This window comes from Protopterus annectens, chromosome 9.part0 (genome assembly GCF_019279795.1).
Source record: "Protopterus annectens isolate FY-2018-M chromosome 9.part0, PAN1.0, whole genome shotgun sequence".
Taxonomy (NCBI): domain Eukaryota; kingdom Metazoa; phylum Chordata; order Ceratodontiformes; family Protopteridae; genus Protopterus; species Protopterus annectens.
In genome coordinates this window covers 1,112,144,020-1,112,156,134 of record NC_056743.1, presented here as the reverse complement: position 1 = coordinate 1,112,156,134, position 12,115 = coordinate 1,112,144,020, and the positions used below count along the sequence as shown (strand labels likewise).

At 42.1% G+C, this 12,115-nt stretch overlaps 1 protein-coding gene across 1 annotated transcript in view; it reads left to right on the top strand.

The window, feature by feature from the left end:
- The window catches only part of ITGA5 (integrin subunit alpha 5), an 805,866-nt gene that overhangs the window by 775,146 nt on the left and 18,605 nt on the right, over positions 1-12,115 (top strand). Inside the window, exon 28 of the mRNA XM_044083969.1 lies at positions 9,470-9,574. Coding sequence (XP_043939904.1) covers positions 9,470-9,574 — 105 coding nt within the window. The remainder of the gene's footprint in view (positions 1-9,469; positions 9,575-12,115) is intronic.

Here is a 12,115-nt window from a genome sequence, read left to right as displayed (position 1 = left end):
TGGGCAATGCATTCCATGTCTGTGTCTCATATGACCAGTTCTCCTTTGAGTGTTGGCTTTTCTACTGCCCTTAGAGATTTTATGTGCTTGTCACTAGACTGTGCACACCAAAAGATGAGGGACATGCACGTTTACTGATAGATGGACTATTATCGGAGTCGTGGTCTGAGAAGGCTGTATGTAATTCTCTTGGCTGTTACCTTAGGCTTGTCTCCATCATACATCAGCCCCTTTCTAAGAGCAGTTCTTTGCTTAATCAATGTTGCAGTAGCCCTGACTACTGAGACTTTAGCAGCGGAAAGCCAAACCTTTGAGTCTACCTCCAGAGCTCAGAACTCTTCCCCTTTCTGGCAAGCCAGATGTCCTTCTGTAAAGAATGTCAGGATGATCCTAGTGTAAAATGGATGTCTGTTCATGTCATTTTAAAGCTCGCTCTCTCCTTGGAATTTGGACCACACATCCCTGAAGTGCCGTTATTTAGAGCTACTGCAATAGTGATTTAATAAGCACCTGTTACAGCAGGCTCGTGCACAACTATATTTTGTGAACACGATGAACACTGTGGCATCTATTCCAGTACAAGATGGTGATAAGAATATTTACTGAAGCCTCTGATGGCTTCACATTAGAGTTCAAAGTTTGAAGACTGATAGCCTATTATTTACCTGTTACAAGCCTAGCCAATCAACAGAAGTTTAAAACCAAACCCTGCACCTTGTATTTGTCAGGTAAAAGACCTTGACCTTTATGCCAAGCGTGTGTCTGAAGTGTCTGGATTACATATCAGTCCTAATGGTCCACTGTGCATATGAGGAAGACTGTGGTGCCTTGAGGGCCTGTGAAACCAGTAACATCAATCTCTCATGAAGAGATCTCCCTTATTCCCTCCAGTAGGAAGGCACTGTGGTAGTGGTTGCCATGTCAGCATCAACCCAACCCTCTTTCACCAGTTTAAACCAGATGCTGACCTTATTGCCCTTGATTATACACAGGAAACCTGCACTTAATCAGAGTTCAAGGCAGGGTAGCCCAAAATTATCAGAGCAGTCATACTATAGAGGAAATGAACTATGTAACCTGGGGAATTAAATGCTGTTCCATGCTATTAGATAAGAATCTAATCTACTCTAGTTCTGGCTGTTCTTTAAAGATGTAGTCACTGTAGCCAGCCCATTCATACAGTCATTCTCCCTGGGCCGCTGCTGAAAAAGGGCCTTTTCGGCTCAGTCAGACACCCCCGGTTAACAAATGTAAAATAAAATAAATAAATTAGGAAGGCCACATCTTGTGGTATTTGTCTATAGTTCTGCTTAGAATGTTTACCAGAGTCATTAAACAGACTACTATATATGTTTGAGATGTTCAATTTTAGGCATATTGGATGCAAGCAAAACTCCTTTAATTTCAGAACACATCTTACAAGTTCAGATGTGTTTAACTATTAACAGTCCTAAGTGTTTTATGTGTACATCTGTTACGTTGTTCTTCGTGTTTCACTGTTGCAGTCATTACATTTTGGTAATCTGCTGGCAGGGTGCCCTCAGTCGGCCTGATTAACAAAGTCTTGGGTCCTGCGTTGGTTGCTGTCCCTTCTTCCATGACGTCAGGTCGTCAGGGGTGTAAAACATGCAGCCGACACCATTACATCAGTCTTTCTTGCCGTGCGGTGCCCGAAGCAGAAGCAGTTCACAAGTGCCAGTCGGCCGACTCCTGAAATTTTCGTTTTCAAGCTTCAGAACCGAAGTCTTCAACTTAAAGCTAAGTACCTCATTGGGGAAATTTTTTCTTGCTCCTTACCGATGTCAGTTAAAGTTAATAATTGTATTACTTGTGGGAAGCAAATACCTCCTAAAGATTTTCATTTGTACTGTATTCCTTGCCTAGGCCCTGACCACGACGTACCTTGCTGTCGGTTTTGTACTTTAAATCAGCGCACTATCCGTCGTCAGTACATTTTTGCCTCTAAATATTTCGGTTCTCAGTTTAATTATCCAGAAATGATGTCGGTTAGCCATCCGGAATTTCGAAAAACGCAAAGAAAAAGAGGCCGTTGAGGTCCAAAATTGCCGACAACGCTTCTGCTAAGCAAGTTGCCAGTACGCCGGTACTCTGGCACTTTCGCAGCCCCTGATACCCGCTACTTCTGGCTCGCAGGCCTCTACTGAGACCCATTCGGCGTCAGGTATGCCGCAAGATGCTTCACCTATGGAACCTGCAGATGTCTCTACCTTGGATGGATCTGGAGCCGCTGTGCAGACACCGGCTTCTGAGGGTGTTTTCAGGCCTACAGACTTGCATATTAAACAGACTCCACCTTCTATTCTAAGGTCTAAATCTCGATCTGTGTCTAAAAACCCAACGCCCCAGGCCACATGTTCAGGCCCCTATGCCTAAAAAAGAAATAAAAATGGCTGAAGATCTTAGTCAAACCCCCCCCCCCCCCCAAGAGGCCTAGGACTGAGCTCGACTATGAATCTTCTGATCAGGATTCTGTTTCTTCTAATTCTTCCCAATGACCTGGATTTGTCCATGCCTACTTATGAGGATTCTGATGCAGAGGATTCCATTCCCTCTGCTTCCCCCCTTGAGGATTTTTCTTTTGGGGAAACTTTACATACCTTAAGGGAGCATTTCCACTGGGAAAGTCAGGAATTTTCTGAATCTAAAAAAAGGCTTAGGGATTTCCTTTGGCTATACCTCCTTTACTAGATATTGCTGATGTGTTTTTAGAATCCAGTATGGCTCCTGATTCCCTGACTCCGGCTCCTAGTAAACCTGACGGATACTACAGGGTTCCTGAGTCCCACAAGTTCCTTTTCAAAAATCCTGTTGCGGATCCAGAAACCATTTCTCAGGGGGGGCCCAAGGGCATTAAGGCTTCTACTGCTAAACATCCTACCCCTTCTGATAGAGACTCCAGGGTGCTGGATAGATGGGGTAAAAAGGTTTATACCTCCACAACCTTGGCAATCAGAGCTTTAAACTGCCAATTTCTTATGCTAAAATATCAACAGCATATTATGGAACTGCTTAAACAGAAAATTATGTTGATTTCTGACTGTGTGGGAAAGAAAGATTTACAGGATTTATTGCATTCGGCCGAACAAGTTGGAAAACATACTTTGCAATGTGGTTTTGATTCTTTAGAGGCCTCTTGCAGGGCTGTGGTTACTGGGTCTGTGCTTAGAAGGCATGCTTGGCTTAAGGAGCAATCTCTGCCTGATCATGTTAAAGCAAAATTGTCGGATGCTCCTTTAAATCAGGACCGCCTGTTTTGCAATAAGGCTGAAGTTCTAAAAAAGATGCAAGATAAAGCAAAATCTATGCAAACAGTAAAAGATTTCTTAAAAGTGCAACCTCCAAGATTTAGTAGGCACTGGCCTGCTAAGAATTGGTCCTTTCCAGCTCCTTCCAGATCCACTCAAGCCAAACCCAGACGCATCAAAAGCACCAGGTTTCAGTCCCAAGGGACTCTCAGAACTAAGCAATGGAGGGGCATCCACTTCCAAATCTAGAAATAACAAGACACCCCCCTATGGTAAACAGACTCAATGACTTTCCTTTAAAATTGCCAAGCACTTATCTTTCAGTCGCCCCTTTGGGGGGAAAGATTGTTCTTCATGCAAAAAACTGGGAACTCATAACCCAGGACAAATGGGTTTTAAATAGTGTCCCAGGGATACAGATTTCATTTCCACACATTGCCAACACCAAATGGGTGGCCTGACCTGCCCCCAAATCAGTGGGCAGAGGCTCAGAAACAAGTACTTTCCCTCCTAATCATGGGGGCTATTCAGCCGGTACCAGAAGAGGAAAAGGGACAAGGTTTCTATTCCAGGCATTTCCTGGTACCCAGAAAAGACAAATCTTGGCATCCAGTTCTGGACCTGTCTACTCTAAACACCTTTCTGGACATTCCAAAATTCAAGATGCCGACTCTTCACCAGTTATTTCCTATGCTAGGCAAAGATGCCTGGTTGGCAACTCTAGATAGATTTAAAAGAAGCTTACCTGCATATCCCAATCAGGGAATCTTGCCGAAGATACCTACGCTTCAAAGCGGGCTATTTGCATTATCAATTCTCTGCACTGCCCTTTGGAGTGTCTACTACGCCCAGGGTATTCATAAAGTGCCTGGCTCCAGTAATTGCATTTTGCAGGCAAAGAAATATTCAAATATATACATACCTGGACAATTGGCCAATTCAGACAGAAAATCAGGCCATACTTGTAAATCATCTGGCGTTTGTAAAAAGGGTTCTAACTTGTCTAGGGTACACCATAAACGAAAAGAAATCACAACTGGTACCCTCTCAACAGATTACATTCCTGGGTGCAAGCTTGAATACATCTGCCCAGATGGCTTTCCTCACGCCAGAAAAGCAAATTAATTTAGAAACTTACTTCAAACAAGGGGCCACAAAAACCCTGCTATCTGCAAGACAATACTGCAAGCCTTGGGGTTCACGGCCTCCTGCATTCTTCTAATTCCATATGCAAGACTGCATATGAGGAAACTTCAGTGGTACTTAAAAAGTCTATGGAGTCAACATTGTCACAGCCTGGAAACCATGATTCCTATCGTACCTTGCCTACGCCTGGAGTTCCAATGGTGGGAAGAAGCCTGCAACCAAAACAAGGGACTGCCATTCACACTACCCCATGCCACCCAAACCCTAACTACAGATGCATCAGACTATGCATGGGGGGTCACCCGGCAGGGAAGTGCATTCAGGGCAAATGGAACCAAAATCAAATGCACCTACATATCGATCACAAATGTTAGCTACAGCCTTCAAGGACTACATTCATCCAGGACAACTAATGGTAAAGACGGGCAACACCACAGTTATGTGGTACATAAACAAGCAGGGGATACACATTCCTACCTCCTCTGCAGACTAGCCATGGCATTGTGGAACACTGCCTTGAGCTACCAAGTGCAACTACAAGCTCAATTCCTGCCAGGAATACTGAATACACTGGCAGACAGACTAAGCAGAAATCTCTTGGACCCACACGAGTGGAAACTGGAACCACGGATTTTCAACATTGTGACAAGCAAATGGGGGAGCCGAGACATAGATCTATTTGCCTCCCCCCACAACTACCAGTTGGACAAATTTTGCACATGGACTCCTCACAAAAAAGCTTGGAAAGTTGATGCTCTGTCATTCAGCTGGAAAAAACAGTCTACGCCTTTCCCCCTTTGCCTCTGCTCTCCAAAGTTCTGCTGAAAGTCAAACAGGACAAACCAAGAATGATTTTGATTGCTCCAGACTGGTCTCGCCAACACTGGTACCCACTCCTGCGCAGTGTCACAAATTTCTCCATGGCACCTGCCTCAGACACCTTCCTTACTGTCTCAGCAGGAGAACCAAATTCTGCACCCTCAGCTCCCAACATTGAACCTTGCAGCTTGGCTAATCACTTAAATTCACCCTTAGCATCCCTCAGCAAACATGTGATGGATGTCATCTTGGAGGCGAGAAGACCTAGTACTAGAAAATCTTATGCTGACAAGTGGAAAAGATTCTGTGCTTGGAATCAGTCTCAAGGGATGAGCACAGCAGCGCCCAGTTTACCTCAAATTTTACAATACTTAACTGAGATGCTTCACAAGGGCCTGTCATTTTCCTCCATTAAAATCCACTCCTCAGCCATTTCAGCTCATTATAACACAGAACCTCCCCTTGACTCTCATCCTCTGCTCAAGCAGTACCTCAGAGGGGCCAAAAACTTGAGACCACCCAGGAGAGCTCCAACCCCTGCCCGGGACCTTAACTTTGTACTGGAGAAACTCACTCTACCTCCTTTCGAGCCAGCTACTACTGCAGACTTAATTTCTTTCTTGGAAAACAGCCTTCCTTCTAGCAATCACTTCAGCTAGAAGGATATCCGAGTTACAGGCCCTTATGGCAGTGGAGCCTTTAATCATCTTTCATGCGGATAGGGTGTCACTCAGGACCAGTCCATCCTTCATGCCCAAACTGGTATCCAGTGTGGCTCTTAATCAGTCCATTAATTTGCCAACTTTCTTTCCCAATCCACAGAACAAAGGGGAACGGATTCTGCATTCATTGGATGTGCACAGACAACTTAGATCCTACTTGAACAGGACTAAACCTCGAAGAAAATCTGAACTGCTGTATAGCATTTGCTGCAGAGGCAGAAGGAAAGGCTATTTCAAAACAAACCATTTCTAAATGGATAAGCCATTGCATTCATTTCTGCTATAAGCACCATGGAAAACCTATCCCCCAGGGGATCAGATCTCATTCCACCAGGGCTGCATTTGCTTCTGCAGCCTTTGTCAGAGGTGTTCATACCAGGGATATTCTAGAAGCTGCTACCTGGAGTTCAGTTCTTACTTTCACCAAGCATTATCATTTACCAGTTTTCTCTAAATCCAGAGCTGGCTTTGCCACTGCTGTCTTGCAGGGTCGTATAGCTGGTCCTAATGCTGTATAAATCCATCCTCCCAACCATAACTTTGGGAATCTACCCAAATGTAATGACTGCAACAATGAAACATGAACATAGTACAGTTGTGTACACTCTACCATAAATGTAGATGTTAGAGTGTATTTACTGTTGCAGTCCTGGTTACCCTCCCCTCCAGCCCCGTTTTTCTCTTACTATACCTCTACTTGCTTTTACTATGCTTAAAAGCTTTTTTGGTGTATTTGCTTTTGGTTGGAGGTATATTTTTGTGTTTTTAATTTTATTTTGCTCCTCATTAGGGGGGGCACCTGACATCTGGGGCAAGAAAAACTGATGTAATGGTGTCAGCTGCATGTTTTATACCCCTGATGACCTGACGTCATGGAAGAAGGGACAGCAACCGACGCAGGACCCAAGACTTTGTTAATCAGGGCGACTGAGGGCAACCTGCCAGCAGATTACCCAAATGTAATGACTGAAACAGTGAATACACTCGAACATCTACATTTATGGTAAGTGTACACAACTGTACTTTGTTAGCACTGAAAATGTAAAATGTAAGTAGTAGTTTGTATATTAGAGCTAAGGAGAATTTAGAGGGTTTACTGAAGTCTTGCTTTGTATTGCTGTGTAAAAGTACACTAGTTTTATAGAATGGGAGAGATCTGTATCTCTGTATTTTTAGGTGTAATCACATGTATTTTGTTTAGACAGCTTTATGTTAAATTCTGAATGCTTTGGATTTATGGTCTGCTTGGTACAGCAATGTGTATTCCGTTATTTCATCTCTACCAAGTTTGTCTCATGATATTTTTTTGTTTTGCTATTTTCTTTCCATTTGTGAAGCAGAGGTAAGGCAAATTATCGTGAACTATTTATTGAAAGAGCTTTTGTCTACCTGTAAGTTTGAGGGTGAACCATTTGCTTTTTTTTTTTTAGTGTGCTGTTTTTAACTGAGGAAAGTGAGGTAATGAATGTGTATGAAGTGAATGACTTTTTTTTTCATGTTATAATAAATGAAAATGTAATTAAGGAAAAGTCTAGTGCGAGGTAATTTTTTTTATTTGAAAGCAAAAAGTATTCTATGTTTGGTCGCTCCTCCAGTTTCCTTTTTGTTATACTTTTTATGACATTAGTCTGATTTTTTTATATTCCTAACTTTTCATGTTGTGTAGCATTTTTCTTTATTTTTTTTTTAATATAATGACATTGGTATGGTGGAGGATGATATATAACATTTTTTAAGAATGTCCTGCACTGAGAATAAGACAATGTCACAAGTACCTATCTTTGCCGCTAGTGGGTGGGTGGGTGGGTGGGGAGCTACCTGGCTGTGCTCTTCCCCTCATTCTTCCTGTGCCAGCTCCCTGGACGTTGTCCACAGGCATTGATAGTAGAGTGTTGTAAATTATACCATGCGAACATCGCAAACCCGACAAACGTGCATGCTGATTGGCTAATCCAACCAGCGTGCACATAGTAAATCCTACTAGAAACAACGCAAAAAGTCCGGTCGTTAAATATCATGCGGCGACAGCAAATAAACAGTAAAGTAAATCTAATACCCAAAACACACAACAATTTAACGAAAACACAGAAAACTAACCAATTTCCGTACTACACTCCTCATTCCCTCACCTCGAACACTAAAAAAATAAAAAGTCATGCAGTCGCAAATACATCACACACACACTACATAACCACCACTTATAACACAATAAAACCAAGCATTCTCATAAAACCATTCACTTACCTATATTCCCTACAATACCTATACACAGACAACTCCAAAAATGTACATACTAAAAACACACCACACATCCCTCGCAAAGTCAAAAACACACACCATACCGAACGTCCACATCAGCATACATCTAATAAAAGCGCATACAACACCATCATCTAGTGACCAAATAGTAAAGTTACATATTTTAAAAAAATTAATACAAATTAAAACTACACCACATTTCAACATACATATAACTACTAAAACATAAATACACGTTATAAACTTCTGCACTGCTTAAACTATATTATACCAAGCACCACCTAGCCCTTTCCTAATATTTCCTGAAAAACTAAAAAATAACGTGTATTTAAATTAAAACAGAAATAAACAATAAACACAAACTGAAAGTGTGGACTATTTTATCTCACAAAAAGTGGAAGAATACAAAAAAAAGCAAACAAAAACATAAATAACAACAATACAAACATAATACAAAACAAACTAACACCATGGTATAATAGCAATAACCCACTTCTGGGTGTGGGTAATGCTGGATTTACCCACGGTTGTCTTTGTTTGGTCCTTCGGGCTTCGCCCTCGGGACCAAACCATGCCAACCGTGGGTAAATCCAGCATTACCCACACCCAGGCGTGGGTTATTGCTATAGTAAATCCAAGGGAGGAAGTTTTCATTCCCCTGTTCACGTGAGCAGTTAGACTATAACTAGACAGTTTCATGTTTGTTATTTTCAAAACAGTTTGTTTAAAACACAGTTTCAATGCATGACCGTCTGAATTTTTGCAAAATGAGTATGTGAAGTGTAAAGGAAATCTGAAAAGTGTTAGGGGGTGTGCCTGTCAGGGTGGGTGTCAGCGTCAAGTTTTTGGTAGTGTTGCAATCTGCATGTCTTTGACTGTGGGTTTTTTTTTTTGGCATAATCTTGGGTTTCTGATGGGGTAAATGAGTAGGAATTCAACTAGATGAAAAGACCGAGTTAGAGAAGAGACGTGTATTATAAGAATACAGGACAAGTGAAGAAAAGTGGAGATAATAGGATTTGGTACTTTGGTGCCAATCTAAAAATCTACCAGTTTTGTGAAAGAAGTAGATGAGCAGTCACACTGTGATAGAATCAGTGTGATTTCTTTGGGTGCTTTGTTGATCTACATTTGTTTTCTTGAAATTTTGACATTACACTGGTTGACTGAAGTTTACTTGTAGTGTTGGTGTAAAAGTTTCTGTTGAAATTTGTCCTGCCTTATGACTGGCTGTTTTATACTTTTTTTTTATTTTAGGAGGAGTCCCCAGGTAATAAATTACTGCAGTGTAAAGCAGAGTATAAAGTGCAGAATATGCCATATTCCCTCCAACCTGAAGAATATCCACATGGAGAAATCCAGGTGAGTCAAAATGGCATTCTCTCATTTAATGATGAAGACCTATTAAAACTGTGTGCTGCATGGTGCAGCTGTACTATTTCATGTCTGTTAAAGGAGGGGGGGTATCTATCACAGTCCAGTGGCAAAAGCTGTGATGATGTAAAATCATGCACACTACGTCTGACCTATATTTAACTAAAAAAGTCAGCACCACAGCTATGTATGCTTTACCATTTTAATAGTGTCTCAATACAAATGGGCACAGATTGTGAGCATATGTAGTTTCTCAGACCTGAGATAAATGATACATAGGGTGCTGTTTTTGTATAGCCTTATTTTATGGATTTTGATCAGCTGGCCTAGAATGTGGCTGTACTTGGAGATTCGGCATTACATTTCAAATGTTGGATGAGCATCTTGCAACTGTAGGTTAGGAACATTGTTTAGTAACAACATCTGGAGAGGAAAATATGATTATCATCGTTACTACAAGGGTATTCGTACTGAATTTATGTACCCCACATGCTCTGGCTGCTGTTATGCTGGGGACATCACAGTGATGTCTGATAGAAGGGAGAAAATAGCCTCTGCCATCTTCAGAGCTTTTTGTTGCTGCCAAGGTGCAAGGGTCATTTGTACTCTGCTCCCAATGAATCTTACAGAACGAAAAAGGTGTTCCACCTGTAGTGCTTTTTCTTACCAAGAGAGGATTGCCTCCTAGCCAAGAGTAAGGTGTGTTCTTATCTTAAACGAGAAACTCCAAAGTAGAGCTAGAAATCTGAAAGCTTATTTTTTAGAGCAGTAAAAGCAACTCTTCCAAGCCCAGGGGACATCTGTCCCCAACCTCATTTGTAGGGATCTCACCCCTGATGGTTCTAATAAAGAAAAATGCCATAGAAAATGGAAAAGCCCATGAAAGCCGTAACAAGGGAAATGTACAAGGGTGTATGAGGCCAGAAATTGCCGAGTCCCACTTATACCTTGACTGCTGTCCTGCAAGCATAAATTGATAAGCCCCAAACTCACTAGCCTTTGCAAGCGCAACCATCTATCAGTGCCCCCTGTGGAGGATGATGATGGGGGTAGTGGCTTCTTTTATAACTAGACCCAACCGTTAGTATTTCTGCATCACACTCTGGTACCAGTCACCATGCATTCTTTGCATATTATCATATGGCTCAGACTACTGGGGAAGGATTTGAGAATATTACCATTTGTTGACCAGTTATCCAGTTTGTTGGCATCAATTACAGCTTTTGCCAAGTCATCTTACCTGGACATAAAGACCTGTCCACCTTTGGATCAGGCTTTAGGCCTTGGGAGATTACATCTCCTCCTCCATATTCTGTCCTGGCCATTTTCAATTACAGAAAGTGCAAGTGTAGTGCTGCAAAGCATTAATTCCCCCCCTGCTTTAACAGCTGACAATGTGAGGAAGAGAACTCTCTTGCCTGGAATACTTTTTGACATGTCAGCATGAAAGAACAGGATTTGACGTGCTTTATTCTTCCATGGGATGGGACATCTACAACAAGGAGATGAGCACCCACTTTCCAGCCTGAGTACATCTTAATATGTGTGCATTTTAAATGGAGTGCAAAAGATGGCCTAGACTCCCCTAAAGGTACTTGAAGCTGTTGTCTGCAAAGCCCACACCTATTATCATTCCACTAGTGTTGTAAATGGCTGAGGATGCACCTAAGAAAACCCATTCTCTTCTAGAGAGTAATAAAAGTTGTGAATTATTCCTGTGAGAAACATCGCTGAATGGAAATTTCACAATGCACAGACAGTTCCTCTTAAGTGTCTTGCCTAATGTCAAGGAAGGTAGGCTGCTGGCTCATTTTTGGTGAGGAGATGTATACTTTGCCAGAACCTTATACTCAAGACCAGGAAATACTTTGAAGTAGACAGGAATTGTCAAAATCCATTCAGGATTCTGCTTTGATCATGGGGCTAACTGAGCTTATCATGATGTCACACAAGGTGGTAACAGTGCTGTTAAAAATGCAGGAATTATGCCGCTGATTCATCTACTGGGGCTGCATGTGTAATGTTAGACGTACATCTGGCTCTTGACTCAACCACTGTGTGAGGATATTGAGGCCAAATTCTCCACCCGTTTTGATAAATATTGCTCTCTGGATCTTCATCAGATGTCTTTAAATGCTTGAAGAAAAGGAGAAAGATCATCCAGAAGGCCAAATACCTTTATGCCTCTGTTCCTTGGAAAGATAGGAACCTTCCCATCAAGCCATAGCACGTGTACCAAAAGCAGACAGTAGATGAACACTATAAGCAAAAAAGGCTTTCAAGAAGGAAAAATAAGAGGAGGACTGGGCAAAGCAGCAGAGTAGTAGACATGGCAGTGGGAATCCCTGCCACTTAAGGTTCTCCCTCACATTTGATTACCAGTGTCAGTGGGTCAAGAGGTGGCACACTTTCTTTGGTGCAGAAGGCTGTGGGTTTCATTCACATATAAATGGATGGCTGGTACTGCAGTGCAGCATGGGGGTAGGGGGTGTGAGTGCTGTAGAGCACACCATTCTTCAGATGAGACGT